Source organism: Buteo buteo, chromosome 29 (assembly GCF_964188355.1).
Source record: "Buteo buteo chromosome 29, bButBut1.hap1.1, whole genome shotgun sequence".
Classification (NCBI taxonomy): domain Eukaryota; kingdom Metazoa; phylum Chordata; class Aves; order Accipitriformes; family Accipitridae; genus Buteo; species Buteo buteo.
In genome coordinates, this window is record NC_134199.1 from 2,851,975 (window position 1) to 2,873,847 (window position 21,873).

Consider the following 21,873-nt stretch of genomic DNA (forward strand, 5'->3'; position numbering starts at 1 on the left):
CTATTCTGCATAATTTTTAATCTAAATTCCATTTCTTTTCTTTTCTTTCTCTAGGAAGCAAACAATCTAGGGGGTTTTGTACTCAATTTTTTGCTTTCATAATCTAAATGAATTGTTTGCAAGTAGGAGCCAGCTGCAAAGCTGGCAATCTCCGATCAAATCTGCCTTTCTCCTAGTTCTAGCAATCATTAATTTGCTCCTCAGCTCTGATTAGCTAATCCTGGCTGCCTTGTGGCAGTTTGCAGGGAAAAACAGCGTGTGAGACGCAGTTCCCTTTGACGGAGCTGGAGCTGGTGGCGGGGTGACGGGATTGATTTCTGCAAGGGTCCGTGGTGCTCCTGGTTGTCAACTCTCTGGAGAGGAGTGGGGTGCTTAGGGAGGAAAGGCTGGCAAGGTTATTTATGGAATCCTGGCATTTTGGAAATATCAGAGGATGATGCTTTCCCCTGCTCAGTGCAGGGCGTGCTAGTTTGTTACACTGAGACTAATTAGCTGGGCTTTAAAATAGGAATTGAAGACACTGCAGCAGCGTCTCAAAAATATCTGGGTGCTGCCCCATTTTTATGATGTTGCTGGTGTGCCTGGGGGACATGGCAGAGCTGTTACCTCTATTTCATAGATGGGAAACTGAGGCAGGGGTCTGTGTGTTGGCGGATGGAGGCTCACAAAGAACAAGCCTCAGCAGTGGGGCTCTCTGGATGAGGATGTGGTATGGGGTGCTTTTTGTGCCAGGCCCTGGTTTGTTACATGGTGAGTTAAGAGTCACGGTCTCAACTCCTACCGTGAAGCTCAGAGAGCTCCTGTCCGCTGGCAAGCCTGGACGGCACCAGGGGTGTCCAAACGGGCTGTCATCTCCCTAGGCTGACTGCTGCCAGTCGCCAGAGCATCACCTCATCACGTCCAGCTCCCCGTGACCCCGTTTTTCACAGGTCTGAGGGCCCAGGTGAGTCAGATGTGGAGCTGCTGGCCCGTGTGCCACTACGCTGGCTGGGTGCAGGGCTGCTGCTGGCCCCACATGCCCCTTTCTTGCACGTAGCTCTGCAGGCCTTGCCTTTCAGCTGCTATCTGGCTGCATTTTTTTTATTCCAACGCATGCCTTTTTCAGATTACATTCCCCAAGTGCTGGGGGTGGATCTTTTTAATTTTCATTTGTTTCAAAGCTGTACATGGCTTACAAGCATGACAGAAATGCGCCTGGAGTGCAGGAAATGGCCTACTTAGCTGCAGGAGCAGAGCAGCCTTTTCTGTCACGCTGACTCCCGGGACCCCGTCCTCTCAGGGGACCAGGGCAGCTGCCTGTTTCCCTCATGGGCACGTGTTTCTGGAGCTTCTCTTCAGATGTTCGGTCCAACCATAAAGCCCAAACAGCCTGTCCAGGCAGAACGGTGCCAGGGAGCAGAGCTTTGGAGGGTACTTCCAAGTTCTGACACCAAACTGCTGTGAGAGGGCAGGGCAGGGCCCCTGTCCGTGTCCCCCCTTCACCCAGCTGGCCACGAAAATCTCTTTTTGCTGTTTCAAGGTAGCTTAGAGAAGGGGAGAGACTGTGTTAGGACTATTACCAGCTGAGGAAGGAGAGCTTGCAGGGCCAAACCTCTAACAGCTTTTGGACTTACTGGACACTTTCAGCCTAGTCTGGAAGGGGACAGAGATCTCAGAGGTGTTGCATTCTCACAGTTTGTGTGAGCTAACGGCTGGGGAGGAGAAGGACTCATACCAGGCTCTCACAGAGGGAAAGGCTGTGCACAGAAGGGGTTCACCCTGCCAGTAGCACCCAGAGGTGGGCTGGCCAGCCAGCTGCACGCTGGTCTGCCTTAATACCACTTGGAGAATGCACAGGGACTGTTCTTGCTATGTCTATGATGTCTGGAACTAGATGCATGCGCACGTCCAAGTCTCTGCCTTAGCAGGACAGATAGGGACATGAGGCCTCCTGCACTGAGAAGAGTCTTCCCTAAAGGACCTGAATTTCCCCAGTGGATCCCAGGAAGACTGAGGACCCTCGTATTAATGCCAGCTTCATTGCCAGGGAGCTCATAGAAAGGACTCATCTGAGGAGGAATCGTGCTAGGATCAGCGGCTGCTGTAGGAGGAGGAACAAGAGGCAGGGCTGTGTGCCCATGGGAGGGCAGTGAGCTGGGGCTGGGCAGGGGCAGCTGGTAACAAGGTTGCTGGAGCAGAGGGATGTGAACATTAAGCTGTCCAGCTTTTAATCTTATTCAAGGGCTCTACCTGGGGTATTGAACTCTCTAGGGATCCAACCTTCCTTCAGACTATTGCCATTTTATTTACTGTGGTTTTGTCTTCGGTTCAAAGAACACAGTAGCAGCAGAAAATGGAGTCTCTCCATAATGTCTTTGAGGCCTGCGGAAGATAGAGTCTCCAAGCACCTGAGAGAAAGACAGCAGTGAACACCTACCCCTGTGTTAACTTTACTTCCAGAGTTTTTCCCAGTCAGAGGAATGCTTCAAACCTTGCTCCATGAACACAAGCAGATTGTCTCTGAATGCATTCCACTAGAAACCACAGCTACGGTTCAGGAGGATTTGTTCTTGGGCACTAATCCTTCCTCTCATTTATCTTACTGATGCTAATACCATACTTCAGACTTTATGTTTTAATGACAAACAAGTATTAGTGGTCTTAGAGGCTGGGAGTTCCCTGTGTGTCCATCTGCATAGTACCCGCAGTGGCATCTGCCCACGGGCTGCTTGGGGGCCTTGACCATCTTGGCTAGCAATCCTGGGATTCAATTCGGTGGATGCTCTCAGATGTCAGGGAGTCAAAAAGGCAACAGAGCAGCTCTTCAGCCTGGGGAGAAAAGAAGGAAGGGGTTGGGGAGAGCTCTGATTTCTGTGCATTGCAAAGAAACTTCTTTTCAGAGGTAGGTTTCTTGTGCTTGCTACAGGCAGGCAGTATAGTGAGGATGTTTACCAGGTTGAATTAATCCCAGCACAGAGGTGGCTGTGAGTGTCCCACAGCAGGGAAACATCTACTAGTTGTGACCACTGGCCGTTCCCAAGATTCACATTTTCAAGGAACTGAAGAAAACCAACAACATGCAAAGTGCCAAGTGGGAAATCTAACTTCCCCCCCTGGCTGCTCTACCTCTCCTTCCCAAACCTTGCCCCTACGCAGCTCTTTGGCATGGCTGCTTCAGAGATGGGGAAGCCAGCTCAGCACGAAGGGCTTCAGGACCAGTCTGTAATTCTGACTGTGCTAATGAACACCATGTTCCCCTAAAGCATCATAAGTGCTGTGCTGACAGCCCGCCCCACACAGTCCTTGGGGCCCTCCTCCTGCCAGCACTCTGCCTCTCCTCATAGGTTTTTAGGTCTCTTTTATAGGACTCCAGCCCTTCTGCCTGCTGCTGAGGGGCTAAGGATCATGCCAAGAGTGGCTGGGATGTGTTTTCCCTGTGTTGCTCTGCTCCAGTCCCAGGTTTTAGCTGTCTCTGCAGGGAGGAAGATGCTGGAGCAGCCATTGTGGCTGCTGGCAACAGCTTCAGGGCTCCAGGCAGAGTGGAGGGATTAGTGCTGCCTGCCAGTGGAGGCTGGACTGCACATCTGTGGGCTCTTACTGAGGAACAGCTGTGCAGAGACCCTGCGGTCTCCCTGCTCTGACATGCTAATGGTGGCAGGTCAGTGACGTACTGCACTGTCACTGAGGGACGGCCACCCCAGCCTCACGATCTCATCCCAGCCATGGCACAGAGCTGCACATGAGGAGAAAGTGTTCGGCCACACACATCCCAGACCTGAGGCTGAGCACTGCACTCCCTGACAACTCTCTTATTGCTGGGGAGGTTCCAGCTTGGGTATGGACCAGGTGCAGGGACACCTGGGACCGCCTCACAGAGATCCACTGGAAGTTCACAGCCCCTAATGGTAGCACCAAGAAAACATGGCTCTGTCTCTTCCAGATGTGAGCTGGTCTGTGTGTGCCCAAGATAAGCCTGCATGGGGAGCGGACATCTGCAGTGTCACTGCGTGAGAATAAGGAACTTCCAAAGCATGAATTCATCTGCTTCTAAGGCAGATGTTTCAAACAGGACAGGTGAAAAATGCTATGGAAATGCTTGCTTCTCTCAGTGACTGCAGAAGGAGGCAAGACAACTACCCCAGACATGGATGTCAGCACTGAAATAGTCCACATTTGGAAAGCTGATTTCTCATCCTATTGCCTAGTCCCAAACCACACAGGGAGCAAGTACGAAATTCCTGTTCACTTCCATGGCTCAACTCCACCAGTAAATGCTGCAGCTCTGCTCAAACCACAAAGATTTGAAATCCATGTTCATTTAACCCTCCTGAACTTTGCCTGATATCATGTTGTTGCTCATTAGCTTTGACCTGGAAAGCCTAGCTGACATTTCATAAACTCATTAGCAAGAGATCAGAGGATCAAACATAATTTCTAGGGACATCCTTTGAGGTACAGTCATTCAGTGGTGAGCTTGCTCCTCATATCTCACTCTGTGTTTTCTAAACCTACCCTGAACTTTGGAGCAAAAGGCCCATTTGAAAATAAACATTACTTGCTGCTGTGCTTTTTGTAACCCACAATGAGAAGCACTGTACCCACCACTGTGCCAGAACTAGACTCATGGTCTAAACTCTGAACTGCTGTGAGTAGCCCCTGCTTCCACCAGTGCCAGAGGGATTTGATTCAGTGGCCCAGGCTGCCAGAAGCAGGGAGAAAGGCTGAGCATATTTGCTTTTTCTCTTATCTATCACAGAAAGTACTGTAAGCCTCTTTCTGATAGGCTGATTCCCCATAGCCGTGAAGCAGAAGGGATTTTATGTCAGCCAGAGATGTGCAATGTCCTTTTCAAAGCAAATCAGAAGACAGCCTGGACTTGCTGCCCTGTCACATTACTTGGCAACAGCCTGGCACCCTGGCAGCAGTAAGCGCTGTGCTATGACAGGCTTGCAGCTATCGCAGAGCTGTGCAGGCAAACCTTCCCAGGCACTGCAGCGCGTACAATTCCAGCTATGCCCGGGGAGCATTTTACTGTGCCTTAGGGAAAGCTGCTGAAAACAGCAGCTGTACGACTTTTGGGAAGTTTGGAGTAGTTTTGCCTGTGTTAAAAGCAGGAACACAGACTTCAAAGAGGGCTCTGTGTCTTTTAAGGCTCAATCCTTAGAGCACTGGTACTGAAGGCAGCAGCTCTGATATGTTATATGAGGTTACAAACACATCTCGCTCCCCTGCTGGGTTTTTTGGGGAAGCAAAAGGGATCCAGAGGAGAGGTTTGTCCACTTGCTACCATTTCTCATTCTCCCCAATTCTTTTACACCTCCTAGTCCTAACTCTTCAGGCGCTGCCTCCTCTATCCGAATCTCTTGTTTGTTTTGTACTAAACTTTGATGATTACAGCCAGAGTTTTAAAGGTATTTATGCAGTTTATTCCCATTAGCTGCCCACAGTGTCTGAAGCTTAGTGTTTCCTTTCTTCGGATGAACTACTGAGACAATATTCAGTTAGCCCATCCCTGGAATGGCTAATGGCTGAATTTCTCCTCTTCCATTTGGATTTGGGCTTCTTAAACATAACGTCCTGAACATAGGAGATGTGCCAGCTCGGCAATAAGGCTGAATGAACATTTCCTGTCACTAATTTTTGACAAGTATCACTGATATCTTACTAAGTGTTGATTCTTCATAAAAAGTAACTGACATCTATGGGAAATATTGAATCTTTATCAAAGTCTCCAAATATTTTGATTCAAAATAGTGCCACTGCTGTAATGTGGAAGACAGTTTGACAGGGTTTTGGTCCCACCTTCCACCATGTGCTGGGCTCTCAGTATAAGCTGAGGCTTGGGGCTGTGATAAGGCACCACCTCCGCCTGACACAAATTAAAATTTTCTTCTAAAATTCAACCAATTTTGCCAAGTTTCACTCACCACAGGGGCACAAAGGACACATATCTATACCATAAACTTCTCTACTTGCCTGATTCTCATTTTGGGGGTAAAGGAGATGCTGCACAGTGTCCAGGACTGACTGCTTCTGCCAACAGACACTGGGGGTAAAGAAAAACAGAAGCCAGTGTTACTTTTCCATCTAAGCTGTCACAGACTGCAGATGACCTAGCTTTGAGGAGGACTATGCTCTGTGCCAGCAGGTCTGGCCATGTGCATCTGTTACAGAACTTCTTTACACAGATAAATCCTGGGTTTTACAAAGCTTTGTATAAATGGATTTTGATTCTTAAAATATAAGCCTTCAAACAAACAGTAATGACCTGTTGCATAATGGGGTCTCTGGGGCAGTGGGAAATACACATAAACATAGATAGTTAGCTTTGTGTAAGGGTCGTTTTCTCAACAAAGACAATCTCTGTGTTTTCCCCAAAACCCAGGACTTTCTAAGCTGCCTTCAGCAACAGGGTCTACTTCACTAATTCTTGTTTTGCTCTGGTCCACCTCAAGCCACACATGACCTGACCACAAGACATATTAAAGAGAAATTAAAAGGCAAGATACAAATTTCAAAATTGCCTTTTAAACTGACTTTATGCACACTCAGAGTCTTAGGCTTGAAAACTCTCCAGAGGCTTTGGAAATCACTTCCAGCTCCCTGCCGCCATATCCAGGTATTGTGCTTGGCAACAGTTTTCCCTTCAGTGGTTTTCAACAGCTCCAAGATTTTACATCTCATGTGTTCATTTTTTTATTTCTACACCTCTTTTCCCTCCAAAGCTCCCAGAGATGAGCTTCCTATAGGGATAACATCACTCCCCGCTAACAGCAATTAACACTTGGTAAGAATGTTTCATCAGAGAGAATAAGATCCAGCTAAGTTCCTTAACACTTGACTTTTGTTCTGATTGCACTACATTGTCTGAAACTAGGAAGGTGTAAGGCCTAGTTTAGACTCCAATTTTCTTCTGATGCAGCTAGGTTTTCGGCCTGCTTTAGTCGAATGCTGCTTACTGAGTACAATGTTAACTAGGTGAGTTCCTAAAGACTGTGCACAATATAGTTAGGTCCTAGCAATCTTATGGGCATCTGAAATTACCTTTTAAAAGCTCAAATAATCATACAGGAGTAATCACTATTAAATCAGTACCACCTATTAAGGCAGCTGGATCTAGTTTGTCATGCATAAAAAGCAGAGCATGCCTTTCTTCCAGGAGTTGCTTCAAATCTACTTGTAAATTCTTCCCTCTGCCACCCTGCAGCTCAGAAATCTGGCTGCAAAAACAAGTTATGACAGGGAAACTTCAAATGTTTTATCCTAGAGATCCAGGCAGCCAGATGCTGATAGAACAAGAATGGTAAGTCTCACATCATTTTTCCTTGTCTGCGGATAGGATTGTGGCACTTCCTTGTCTGGATTCTCCCCCTGGTCCCCATTGCTCTTAGGCTGTGCTTCAGCTTCCCCTCACCTCTTCCAAACACTTACTTCACTCTGCCCTATGAGTTACCCTTGGCACCCTCCCAGATTCTCCCAGATTCCTACTTTGGCTCCACTCTTGGCAGTCAATCAAACTCACGGGCTGCTTTTGTGCCCCCACCTGCATAAATTTTGTCCTTGTCTCTGTTCTTCCTGCCCTTTGGTGCAGAAATAATGCCTTCATGTATGTCCAGAGAACAGAGAGAGTGGGCACTGCTGCAGCTGAACAATAACCACTGCACAGTTATGAGGGTCTGTGTCTGTCTTCAAGGCAACTGCTCTGCACAGCACATCCTCCAGTGATTGAATGTCTCTGCCTGATGTACCACTGCTAGAGCTGGCTTAGGAAAGCTTTAATAGGCTCTGAACTACGAGCAGTTATACTAGCAAAGCCTGCATTGTTCCTCTCAACACCTGATTCCTCCTCCTTATCACAGCCCATCTCTGACATCATATCCCAGGCTTCCATACAGATGGCAACTTTCCTCCCCGTGGCACAAAGCCTAAGTAATGTGGCTCAGCTGTGAATCAACTCCCAGGGCCGTAAAATAATCTCTTACACCATGGTGCTTCAGCAGTGTAACTGAAATGCAGGCCACAACCTGAGCAGGTATTGGAATCTTGGGCCGTGGCAGTAAGAGTGAAATAAATATACAGTGATTTACTCAGTACAAGAAAGGTCACGTGGCTCCTGCTGATGGAGTCATAAGTGCAATTAATCTCAGATGTTATTTTGAAATGTTTATAAACTAGGCAATGAAGATGTCTTAGCATGAAGTGTCCTTATGAGACACTAGTTAAGTCAGGCTGGGTTTTCAAAGACATTTGCAAAGTTGATTTTAAACAATATGATGGCTTATGATACAATACAGGTATGAGTTTACTGTTGGCTAAAGTTGATCTACCAGCAGATCACTGCCTCCCCTCCTCCCCATCCTTGGGCACACCTTGCTGCCCCTCCCTTTCACAAGCATCATTGATCATGAAGGCAAATTTTTTTTTGTAGACCTGCTTTTAAATGGCTGCATGATCACTACTTCTGGTACTGGGGTAAGAGGCAGAGTGGATCTTGCCATTTGGGAGTGCCCCCTAACAGCCATAATTTATGCACATGTATTTTGCAGTTCGGCAAGGAAGTTTAACCTTTGTACGGACAGCCATACTGGCACAGACCGGGATGAGGGGTGAAAGATGCAGCTGAGACTGGCACCCATTCATCCCTGCTTCCTTCTCAGCCCCTCGGCTCACTGAACAGCAGTGAGAAGCCACTGCAAGGTTTGCTCTGGGGGTGCTGCCTTGAGACTGGCAATCTTAAAATATATCAAGTTAAGCCTACAGAAGAGGGAAGCACTGTTTGCAGCTGATCTTGTTATGCAGCACCCATCACTGATGAGCAAAAGCCTGGGGAAAATAAAGAGGTGGGGATCTTGTATTGGCTGTCAGCAGAGCTGACAGCCACTCCCCCAAAACTACCTTCAGCAGTGATTTCTGGGGTTCCCAACAGCTTACTTTTTTTCCTGTAAACAGGGAAAGAGTGGGACAAAACTCACTAGAGAGGTCTTCAGTAAATTGCTCTTTGCTTCCCCTTAGTGCTGTACCTTGCCAGGTGAACGGTCTGGGATGTGGCTCCTAAGGGTGCAATTTTAACTCAATGGGAGCAATGTCTGAATTTTGTAATTAGCTTAAAAACATTTCTGAAAAGTTACCGATGAAATTTGTTCCAACTGTTCTTCCCAGGTGTGGCCTTGTGACTGAGCATCGTAACATTTCATCAAAGTATGAGAACTCCAAGGTGTCTACCAGATTGGATATTCAGATTTGATCCCCTTGATGTTTGTAAACTCCAGCATCCTTGAATTCCTTATTCCTGTTCCTTTGACAGTGTTATCTGGAAGTCCTCCAGATGGTACAGACAAAGTCACAACAGTCTTATTGGTGTGGCTGATGGACTGCTCTATACCAAATGTGTCAAAAAAAAGATTCTCTTGGCTTCCTTTCCTCGAGGAAACCCTGTGCAGGAACTACACATCACATTGCCAAATACCAGCCCCTGTGCAAGGAAACTTTCCCTCTGGGGAACAGTGGGTTAATTGGCCTGATAATCATTCTATTTCACTAATCAGTCCCTGTAGAGGGGTTCTGTTTGTTTTATCAGGCTTAGACATCCTCTACCCAGCATTTCTGGTGATTTATTTAAGAGGCTAATTTTTGATTTTGCTTTCTGTTGTTATTTTAAGTATTTTTTCATAGCAAACACAGAATCTGCTAAGATATTTCTCCTAGGAATTTTATTGATTCAGCAGGTCTATTCCCAATGTGAGCCCTTATTTCAGAGAAACCCCTGTATTTGTGGAACCATACTGCCAAGCCTCACAGACACTCCAAGTCTTTAATAAACACCACAACTCAGTATTTAAGGTCCTGAGTATAGGACACATGACTTCGAAACTGGGGAACACTCTCAGGTATTGACCCATTAACAACAACATAACTTAGGAAGAATGGGTTGCCTTTGAGTGGCACCTGACCTCATAGGAGTCTGAACTGGAACTGAATTACAGAGAAGAAAGTCACCTGCCCTCCTTCAGATCACAAGCTCTCTAGCAGGGGGTTGAGACACTGCTGTTAAAGTGATATTGTCCTCACTTACCTGTCCAGCAGGGAGTCGAAGCAAATGACCGCATTGTCTCGCTGTGCTGCTAGCACCAGACACAAACCATCCATTAAGAGGGACTACAAGAGAGGGAAGAACAGAGCTTTGGTGTTGCTATCCACTTAAATAAGTCTGTAAGCCTTACTGATGAACCGCTGACAGCACAGATAACTGCTTGTGTGCTGGGTGAGGGGATGAAAGTCACAAAGCAACAGACTCTTTCAAATAGAAAGAGTATCATGTCTGAACTGTTAGTTATCCTGCACCTATGGCATACTATTATTCCTGTTCCCTTCTCTCAGAGTGAAAATAAGCAGGTTACTTAGGTGTGTTATTCAGTCACTAAGTCTGCTGGAAGCAGGAATATGGAGATAACAGTAAATGTTGAGATATTGTAGCAGAAACACTTATTACTTGAAGGAGCCCATCTCCCTTCTGGCAAGGAAAAGCAAATGCTGTAATGTCCACCTTTGGCTCAGCAGTGCCAGACCCTTCTGGAAACATGCCAGCTCTGCCCAGAGTAATTAATCTCTGACAGGAGGAAGTTCTTCCATCACCAGGAAAGCAGTGCTGCTGCCATAGCTCTCCTTCCCACACGTTGATTCGCTTTGTCCTTCCTAGAGAGCTGTGCACATTCCTGTGTGCAGAGGGCTGGCATCCTCAGGGGAACCACAGGAGAAGAAAGTAGTGCTTAGACTAATTGGATGCTAGATGTAATTGCTATTCTATACAGATGTACTTCAAAGGGATGCTGTCAGTTTAAAAAAATCACAACCTCAAAAGATCTTACCTGTTCTTATTACAGATAACACCTAAGACTTATAACTGAAAGGCTGGAAGCACAAATGTTTGTCTGTGTTTTTTCAGAGGGACTGCTGGGTGTCTCTGACAGCCCTTTGTTGATTGCTACTTCCAGTATAAGTAGCTTCCCCCCTTGTTTACTCTGGGCTTCTGACAGCACTTTCTTGCACATTCTACCTTACTGCTTTGCCCTAGTAAGGTTCCTGAAATGGTGGACTTCTCCTACACCAAGTGCAAAGAGAAAAACAGTCTGGGCTAGATACATTGCTTTACATCAGCAGAATATCTCCTCACCCCAGAAGCACATCTGATGCTTAAGCCCCGTAAGCACTTGCTCAAACTCCATGCTGGACTGCGGCTTGAGCTGTCAGCACCAACTAAACGAGAAGCAAAATGAAATCTCTGCCTAGGACTCCAGGGCACAGTCCAAAAAGTGGAAGGGTTATTTAGCATTGTAGAAGAGGATTAATGGGGTGCGATTACAGAAAGGGAAATAGAAACTGTATTTATGTGGAAAACCAAGACAGGATACAGCAGCAGAACATACATAATAGCAGCAACTGTGCACTGATAGGTGAATGGAATAAAACGTTTAACGGGGATGTGCCGTTCACATTAAGGATACATTCACACATAACGATGTCAAGGTTAGGTCTCAGTGAGCTAGTGGAGATACAGGAACACAAGGTAGGGACTAGCAAGCGAGGCACGTTGCCCACATTACTTACCAGTAGTATTAGAGCTCAGATGCAGTGCTGTGCTAATACTGCTACCAAAGCAAGTTTGCTCAGAGCTAGCCTGGATATCTTAGCACAGCAGGGCATTAAAAGGCTCTCCTTTTATGCAAAGGAAGCAAAGCACGACTCCAGCTGTTTCATACCTTTGCTGCAACACTGCTCTTTGCCCTGCTTAGTGTCTCAGAGATGCAGTGAGCTTGTCGTGCATCCAGGACAGTGAGGCGTACTCCAGTCACTGTGAAATCTTTGCCAATAAGCTGATCAAGCAGTTCGACATAAGGTGGGTGCTCTGAACCCCGAAGGATTATCCCAGGCAATACGAGGCAAGTGGTTTGGCAAAGGTTATCAAGCAATGGCCGATCTGATGGGAAAAGATCAAAACACAACAGATGCTTGTTTTATATCTACGCCCCATAACCATTAGCCCTCTAAGTAATTCTTCTCTGCCACAGACAAGTAACTGGAAGATCAGAGGCACTCAGGCATTGCTAGATCGTTTGGGATGTTCACAGATGCAATTGCTCATCCTGAACTGTCAAAATGCTGTATGCCTATGTGTACGTATCTGGAGATCACAAGACAGCAGTAGTGACCCCATTTCAGGAGTCAGACAAGGACAACTGCCGGTTTGCTACAGGAGATACTATTCCATTTAATTTCTTCCAAGCAAAGAAATCTGTTAATCCAGCTGCTTTTATAATCCAAAATGTAATTCTGATCAGCATACATAAGACTTAATGTATTTCATATTTTCCTCATGATAAATCTGTCCATCCATTAAGCAGCAGCTTTGTGATAATTATTTGCTGAAAGGAGAGGTTTCTTTGTGTGCAAGAGCTACCTCTAGTGTTCAAGATGAGGCCATAAAGTGAATGATGTGTCTGGCTTGCTGGAGGCGCTTACTATATTGTGCCTGACAGTTCAGAGATCACGTGTACTTGCTTTTCCAGGACAGTAACTCTTTGAAATATATTTTCTGAGACACAAACACATCAGGGCTGTACACTGTTTTCCTTTTTACTCTGCTTAGACATCTTCAAAGCAAAGACATCCTCCTGCAGCAGGAAATTAGGGACACACACTTTGAGATTTGCTCCCAGCACGGGGCTGTACAAAGCTTGCGGAATACCTAAGCTCTCTCCACAACAAGCTATTTTTTTTTTATTTCATTTTATTTTCTGAAATATCTTCTAAAAATCAAGAAGTGCTTCAGTCACAGCAGACCTGTGCTATAGGCCTGATCCTTTCCCATTGTGCAGTAAGTTGATGAGGGAAATACCCTGCCTGTCAGCAATAGCAACACAGGATATTTTGGACTGGGAACACCTGCAAGTCTTCTCTCACTGCAGCTTTGTGCTCTGAACACAGCTTGAGCTGAGATACCCCACCAGAAACACAACAATGTGATCACATCTCTGCTGCTACCCAGACGAAGTCAGATAGCTACATGCAGAACAGCCTGGTCATCTCAAAAAAGCTGCTGTTAACATACTCACAGTTGCCAAGATCTCATTTCAGGACTCATACAATGGCTTGGGAATGTCAGTAATGTTGCGAGATAGGCCTCACTCCTTGCCGCAGGCATCAGTTAAGTCCTAAACCTTCATGCAGTCAGTCTCTGATGTAGTAGTGTGCAACATAAGAAGAGGAGCTTGCCTGAGGATTTGCGATTTTTGTAATGATCATGAAGCATGCACAGGGCATAGCCCAAAGCCAGCGTAAGACAGGGGAAAGAATTCATGGATAATTACCTCGGGAAAAATCCTCCTTCAGAGACCCCCTACACAAAAGTGACTTGGTGAGTACCAAGCACCTATGCTGTCATTAAGGTAAAGGCTTTGACTTACCACAATCCTCCTTGCACTCATACATGTGCTGTCTCATGCACCTGCTGGTATGGGGTCAATGCCCAAAAGTCCTGTATCAGTAAGCGTTTAAGGTAGGAGGTGATGGTCTGTAATTCTCTAGCATTTCTATCATATTCTTCTGCCAGCGCACAGCAATCTTGTGGTTTTACCACTGGGATTAACAACTGCACCAATCAAGTGTAGCGCAGGAACATTTTCTCAGTTGCCCACCCTCCTGCTTGCCAGTCACATCAGAACTGAAGCTACAGGAATAACAATGACCTGGTTCCCAACACATCTGCTCCCCAGTGAACACCACAGGGATGCTTTACCTGTCATTTCTTGTTTATAAAGGCTTGGGATCAATCCACAGTATCCCAACATGGAAGCATCCCCATGTGTTAGTTGTATCTCCTGACATAAATGGTGCTGCGTCGCAGCCTGTATTGTATACATGCCTATCAAGTAAAATAAACAGAAAAGACCCAGAGAAACTGTAGGCATCTGAGGGAACTGATAGGCTTGCTGAAGCTTCAACTTCAAATCAAAGTCAGACCAGCAATAACTGGAAGTCATTTTGAGCTGGCAGCTGTTCAGAAGCTAGTGGGAACTGAATGAGCTCTCAGTCCAGCTCCTGAGAGTTAGATGTCCATACTGCCAGAAGCACTCCCTGCATAAATTGTTATTTATCTACTCACAGAACAAAATGTCTCACAATCGCCCATCCCTATGGTGCCTTCGCGTCTCCTGTGGCGGGCTTTGAATGGACATGCAAACCGCCGTGGCCAAGTTGGTGTTGAAATGCCTTGTAAAAGTTCAGCAGAGAAATGTGCACTGTTGCTTACACTAGCTGTGTTGACAGTGCTTGTTCTTCTGCTGGTGATAAGGTCAGCACTTCTGAACAGCCCTATATTTAAACCCATGAAAGCACTGGCAGTGGAAGGGCCTGGTAGGTAAACAGTTAAATGGCTGGACTCCACTGGAGCTGTTCTTTGCAGCTCAGAGTTGTCTCTCCCTTCTGAAAGGACATCAATACCAAATCTTGCTGCCACCAGATGGTTCGTCTTGCTGTCCAATTAATCAATAACAGTCTCAATCTATAACAAGAGTTACACATCTCCTTACCAAGATTGCATGGTTGTTCAGAGCCCAATAAATTGAGTTGCCCTCCTGTTTCACATTTTATGATCCTGCGCTGCTTGTTGATTTCCAAACTGACTATGGGGTCACGTTTCAGGTTATAGATCTGCAGGAGGGAAGGGAGGGAGAGAGAGGCAAGTCATGTGAACACCATTACCTGATCAGGAAGGATAACACTTCTTAAGTATTGATTCAGGCAAGCTGTGAAGCTCTTGTTGGTGTTGTGTACTTCTGTAATTGCCAGCCTAGAAAACACCTGCTTGTCTAGAGATACAGGAACATTTTGCACACATTCTTTTTTAGTGTGACTTAATTCAGTAGAGCATCTTGTCATCATTTTAAAGGTCCTATATTCGGACATCTTTCTAAGATCTCTGCTCCCAGCTTTCCAGGGCCAGAAACTCAAGGACTGTGAGTGTCTGACATCTTTATCCAGTGCCACACTGATGTGTAGCAGCTCCCTTCTGTCTCTGAATGAACTGGCACATCCATGCATCCCAGCACAGTGCAGTCATGATGCTCTGGACTGAGTTGCAGAGGGAAAGCATCCACATTAGTGAAGCATACTACAGATGTGGCTGGCTGCTTCCAGTTCCAGAGCTAATCTCCTTGGACTAACTCAGCTGGGTCACCTCTGTGCCACGTGGACATAGCAAGGCTCAAAAATTGCCATACCTTCATTGAGTATAACCCAATCATTTCAAACTCTGGTTTTGAGAAGAAAATGATCCGAGTGGAAATGACATACAAAACTAGTTGAACAGGAAAGACATATTGTTTCATTTTAGCTATTGGCAAATTACAGTGGTTTGAATCAGAGGCCAGCAGCTACATAGTGTGAAGGCCAGATGAGCAGGAGTGGGCCACACCAGTACTGGTAGGCTTCTCGGCACTGCCTGCAATGCAAACCAAGAGTCCGAGTCTTTATGCCTCTACCTGCAGGCAGGGAAGGATGCAGGCACCCAGCAGCTCTGTAAACTGCCTGTACTTTACAGCATGAGATGTCTTACATGAGACAGCTCCACCCTTTTCATTGCTGTGGACTGGTGGTACCTTTGCTGACAGGGCACAAGGGACAACATCCTTGTCACACAAATAGGGCAGTGCTCCATGCTGTGAGCATGTGGATGTGTACAGACTCTGTGGGAGACATTCAGCAACCAGCGAGTTACATTATCAGCTGTCCCAATTCATCTCCATTCCTGAATGCTACATGAGAAAAGCTGGTAAAAAACCCCAGCCTGTGGGCCAACTGTGTCTTAGAAATCATTAATGGTATTGTTATCCCTCCCTGTAACCTGCTTCCAAAGCGATCTTGACTCTACCTGGGAACTTTGCTACTGAAGTATGAGCCCTCCTGAATTTACAGCAGAGGTTACCAAACAAACATATCTAAAAAAGCACTTTTCCACCGAGACTGTCTGGTTCAATACAAAGTTAGCACATTATGGTAGGAACATTCACAGGAGAAGGAAAACTCGGCAGCTGGTGAAACACAGCAAAAAAAGCATTATCTAAAGCATAATAGGAAAGAAGTCATGGGATAAGGGCCAAAGCCATTGCTCTGACACAGCAGGATACTTCTCAGGAAGGGGCAGAATCCTACCTCTTCCTCCTCTAATGTCTGACACTCGGCGCAGCACAGTCCTTCTGGGAAAAACAGCTTCATATCCCGGACAGCTATTTGATAGGATTTGGAGCCTGAGAGATAAATACAATGAGAAGATTCTCTCAGGCCATGAATTAAACATTCTTTAGACTCACACTCATCTTTCTGAGAGATTGATGATGTGCAACTTACTGAAGTAATTGCTTTAAAGGCCAGCTGTTCTGTACAGTAATAGCAAACATTTTAAACCATTATATTTAGAATTGTTCCATTGCCTTCTTGGTGTTTTGATTCTGTCCTATTATCACTCAGCTTTTTCCTCATGTAAACAAGACTCCTCCTATTTCCTAACACTGTAGTCAAGGGAATCGTGTTAAGGAGCCAGTGAAACTCTTCAATACCAGCTCCAATCCCCCATTGTTGTTCCCTTGCTTCTGGATCACATCAGGCTGGTCTTACTGAATAGGAAGGAGCTACTAGTTAGTCAGACAAATGAGCTTAATAACAATAATGCAAGTCCCAGATATGCTGGGGGCTCTGATTTACAACAGATTTCAGAATTAGTATGAGACACTGCTGATAGCAGTGTATTATTCTATTCACCTGTGGTCAAGAAAGGTAAATTGAGACTGGAACAGGTACAGAGAAATAACATGAGGATCACAGAAGGAATGGAGTATCATCTGAAGAGTTAGAACTAAAAGACCTTGGCTTGTTTGACCCAACATGACACAAAGCTGAGAAGGAATCTGATTTCTGATAAACACATCAGAAAGGTCAGAGAAGAAAAAAGAACTACTTAACATTAAATTACAGGTATTGGCACAAGAACAAATGGATACAAACTGTATATGACTATCTTTAAGTTTGAAAACATAAGACTTCTAGCTATCAGAGCAGTGAAGTTCTGTCACAACCATCCAGTTGGGGTGGATGCTTATGAAAGGGAATACATGATGGGGTTGTCTGTGAGAGAATTAACTGAACTCAGTGACTTAAGACGTCCCTCCAGGCTTAGCATCTGAGTATTTCCCTATAAAGCAACAGTGTTATAAAGCACTACTCTGAATGTTTTGAGATTTGTGGGTGGAAGATGTTAGAGAAGAAAAAGCTGTTTCTATATAACTGGAGTTCAGATAGATTGTCAATGTGCTGGCACGGATCCATACTCCTGGGATACAAATACACAAAATGCAAACACGCTCTGAAATATTACCTCCTTTGCAGGCTACCCATTCAAAGAACCATGTCTTACTGCTCTTAGAGCACTCAGCCCTGTTTGAACTTCATAATTCCAGGTATTGTATAGCCAGAGTCCTTAACACAGTAGTTTACAATCCTAAGATTGCATAAGTCACCAGTGTATAAGTTGTGCTGGATCCTTTAAGTACCTCTATGTCAAATCTTCCTTGTTTAAATCATTGATGCCATTACAGAGGACACAAATGCTCCCAAAGCTAGCAACAGTTTGCTCAAGGTATAAGACTGTGTAAGATGCATGTGTAAGAGCTCTTTGGGTTCAAGAAAAGGCACTATACAATGACTTCATAAGACCCAGAAGAGATGAGAAGAGTGTAGGTTTACTTCTGCAGCTGAGCCTCAGAGTATTAAAACTGCATTACTTCATTCAACAGTATCACTGGAACCTGGTCTTCACCTTAACTGAATTTCCCCAGTCACTTTGGGAGGAAACACGCAGCTAGAGTTTGCTCTACTTCAGCAAGACAGCATTAACTAGAGATCTTCCTCAGCTGGAGCAAAACTGAAAAAGCTTAGTATTCCCTCCTAGGAAAGGAAGATGGTCTTCCCCCGTACCCCAAATGATTACTCATGCAATGATTAAGCTCTTCCTGCTTAACTTGTAGGTAAATGTTTCATCCTTATTAGAGGGCAAGCTCTTGGAGGTGCAAGGGGTTGTGAGCACTCCTTTCCTTATGGACAGACACCTCCTTGGCATAACAGCTGGATCAGATTCTTGAGTCAGAGCTAGTGAGTACAGTAGCTACAGCTGCATCCATTATCTTTGAATGTGTGCAAGGATGGCTCTGTGAGCCAGCCATATAGCTGGCTCCAACAGAATGCACAATCTAGTCTCAGAGGGCAGGTGGTGGCCAGCTAGTTCAGCTCTGTGCTCAGCCCAGTCTTAGAAGGAAGCAGGGACCTGAAGGGAATCCCTAAGCAGACATCTGAGGGTTTCTCTAACACAGTGAGTGCTCTGTGGCTCCCAGTGAAAGACAAGATGAGACTCAGCCTCTCTTGTTAATATAAACTAATCTTTAACTGAGTTATGCTAGGGATGCTCTAACTGTAGCAGGAGTATCTTAAGTTTGGGGTATATATTACCCATTCTTAGCTGTGAATGATGAGTTCTCATTCTCAAGGCAACCTGGATACACAACCCATTAATCTTAGGAGCAAAAGCAGCAGGGGCTGACAGCAGAAAAGTATTGGCTGAAGAGCCCTGACCATTTCTTTTGTGTAGGTAGATCCTGCTCTTCAGTCACTCCCACAGATGAGATCCTGTGAGTAATCATGGTCAAAGATCTCTCTCAGTTTAGTCTTGGTCCTAAGGATTATGATCATATCTGATTAAAAAAAAAAAAAAAAAAAAAAAGTTCTACATCAAGGGGTTGATTCTCTTCCCCAAGCCGTACAAGGTGGCTACTTCACCCTCTACCAGTTCTCTTCAAAAGACCACTTGATGTAGACAAAAAGAGGGAGTGATTTGACAGCACAGGATACAATAGAAGAAGCCAAATAATCGAATGGATCTCAACAGGAAAGTGCTGAAACCTGAAGGGATACAGTGCCTGCTAGCTCTCCTGTGTTCACAGAAACTATTGCTTTTATTATTTTTATATTCCTTTAACTACATATAGCACAATCAGTACCACACTGAGGAAAAACACTATTCATGGACAGTGAATTAATGATGCTTAATTCCTTAGGAATTTTGAATTACATCCTTCTCTCCTTGTAGCAATAGCCCAGGCCCCCTCTGGCAATACCCTTGGTTCTCTATAGGCCACTCTCTCCAGCAATACTTCCCGTTTCCCCATCCTTCACCCACACTCTCAGCTATCTCCCATCCCACCCACCCAACATATACACTGCAACATCCTAGTTCCCCTGCTGCTGGCAGATGAACTGTGACTGGTTCAGCACACTGAGGGTGCTGACTAGCCGGTGTGCCTCTGTTGATGTGGCAGCTGGCAAGAGCCTCTCCAAATGGAAAACAGCCGAATTTACCTGCTTTCCTCAGTGAGAGCAATTTTTGATCACCTCTCTCTAGCCAGTCATTAACGTTTTGAGATGTTACAGGAACTCAGTATCTTGGAGTCTTTTATCCCTCTGTGAAATCTGGTTGCAGTTGGCCAATGGCTTATGAAGTTATCAGGAGGGGACTCACAAGCAGATAGAAGACAGATGGGTTCTTGGGGATAATTACAAAATAACCACGCTAAAAGTACAAAATGACCAAGCAGTGAAAAGATCAAAGGAAATCTGTTCTGATGGAAGACAGATCTAGGGCTGTTCTGGGAAAAAAACTTTTTTTAATATACCTTCTGGGAGAATATTTCATAGCTTGAGACATACTCAGCTCAGCCACCAAGAAAACAATGAAAGCTTCCTAGGGAATAATGGTCTCTACTGCCTGCCAAGGCTAGATCTGTATTGACAATGCAGGAGGTAACAGTACATAATATATTTTTTTTCCATTAGCATATCTGAGCCTTTGGACTTTTCTTTTACAAAAACCTACCGTAAAATCCATTTTGGACTGTGCTGATGCCATACTGAGCCCTCCAGAGGAACGGATCTAGTGCCTGGGCTAGCTTAGGATCCTCTGGCCCCAGTAAATCTATCAGCTTCTTCACAGCATTTGGCCTCTGAAGACACAGCACAAGAGCAGTGCCTGAGGTAAGGTAGGTACAATGAGCTTCTAAAACAGCAGGATCCTGAAAAGAAATAACAGAGATGGAAGACGTTATAACGAACAGTGTTGGTGAGCACTGGGTACATCCCAGCTTTCCTTTGGCTAGACCCATCCTTGTTTGAAGCAAGCAGATCTGCCATTACTCCTTGCTTTCTCCCCTCTTTGTAATATACATGCTAGTGGTCTCTGCAGGCAGAGCTTCCAGAATATATACTGTGGCCCCCAAGCCAGTATTTGTTGTGACATCCACCAGGTAATAGGCAGTCTTGTTCCCACCCTGAGTCCACACAGAGCTAAAGAAAAAGTTAAGCACTGAGCTTAAGCCATAGCAGCTTGTGGTTTTAGTCCCCATGGTCATAGATCAGCCAATGGTAGTTTTTACACATACAAACAACTTTAGCAGTAGTTTCTTAAAATCTTTTAGTAAGAAAGGAAACAAAATCCTATTTCTAAAGACAGAAAAGCCTTGTGCTGTGACTTGTTCTGCATGTCTGTACATGCTAGGTACCAGAGATGGAGTTCATTTTCAGGGGGTAAGGACAAAAACAAATTGCTACTCTACAGTTCAGTTGTCTACTGCTGAACCTTTGATGCAATACCCTTTTCACTTTACCTTCGGTGTGACATATGGATAGGGTGGAAGCAACGGACATTAGCAATATCGACAGGGTCGTAAATGCTCTGGGATAAGGAGCCATATTTAATTCTCTGGCTGATATAAAATGACAGATTACAAACACCAGAACTTTTCTTTTTGAATTCATGAAAGGAAGGACCCCCTCACCCACCCTGCTGCTAGAGCTCAGCTTCTCCCAGAGGGTGGTAGAATTTCATACATTAGTTAGATCAGGACTACAGAAATAGTGAGCTTAAAACAAGGAGGCTCAGAACAGGGTGCTAGATGGGGGCTGAAAGAAAACACTTCACCCTCCTGGCTTTGCCACTGATGCATTGCGCTCCATGACAAATTCCTCTACCTTTGTTTTCCAAGTGTGGTCAGTACAGCCTGTGACCACTCCTGAGCAGAGATGTTCCTCTTGTAGCTGTGCAGGTCACAACACCCTGGGATCTTTATTTTAACTAAGGATGAGTGGTAATGATAACTAGCAACTACTGCACCAGCGAGAAGAGTGCAATTTGTAGGCTGGAGACCGACATAATGATTGAGAAGCACGGGGAAAGGTAGCAAGTGCCTGGGGCAGAAGGCTACCAAGGGGCAGCAGAACACTCACAGCCTTGATGACTGTTTTAATTAAGCAAAACCTTCGAAAGCCAGGCTTGTTGCAGATGTCTCCACTGAGCATGAGGTCAGGGTGTCCATAGCAGCTGCAGGCTGCCTCCCCCTGCCCCCTTCATCTTAATAAAGTGGCAGGAGCACCCAGCTCTGCCTCCCTGTGCTCCACAGTGCGGCAACACCTCTGCTGCAGAGAAGCTCTATGCCAGCACTGTATGCTCAGCACAGCTTACAAACAGCAGCATTTTCAGCTCACTGGCTGAACTAAGCCATGGTTATTTACTTTTTTCCAATTTTTGAGGAAATGAAAACAAGGGGGAGAACCACCACTTGACTCAGCTGAATCACATTATTCAGCCCCCTAAAGGTTTTAACTCCTCTATTATTTCATCTTCTAAAAGCACCAGAATACGGCAATTCTCTAGATAAAACATTTCAAAAAGAAAATCCCATCATTTCATTTAAAAATATGGAGATAAAATACTTCAAGACCTCTTTTGCTTTTCTATCATAA

At 45.3% G+C, this 21,873-nt stretch overlaps 1 protein-coding gene across 5 annotated transcripts in view; it reads right to left on the minus strand.

The window, feature by feature from the left end:
- Positions 1-1,153: 1,153 nt before the first annotated feature.
- Positions 1,154-21,873, minus strand: part of DNAAF8 (dynein axonemal assembly factor 8) — a 98,016-nt gene continuing 77,296 nt past the window's right edge. For 3 of the 5 annotated variants that reach the window (XM_075059383.1, XM_075059386.1, XM_075059384.1), the window contains 7 exons: positions 19,952-20,147; positions 16,186-16,280; positions 14,565-14,685; positions 11,736-11,953; positions 10,052-10,134; positions 5,956-6,025; positions 1,154-2,808 (listed from right to left, as the gene is read on the minus strand). In XM_075059383.1, coding sequence (XP_074915484.1) covers positions 2,731-2,808; positions 5,956-6,025; positions 10,052-10,134; positions 11,736-11,953; positions 14,565-14,685; positions 16,186-16,280; positions 19,952-20,147 — 861 coding nt within the window. In that variant the 3' untranslated portion in view covers positions 1,154-2,730. Of the gene's footprint in view, positions 2,809-5,955; positions 6,026-10,051; positions 10,135-11,735; positions 11,954-14,564; positions 14,686-16,185; positions 16,281-19,951; positions 20,148-21,873 lie in introns of those variants that run through there. The other 2 variants (XM_075059385.1, XM_075059387.1) reach the window with 2 other exon arrangements.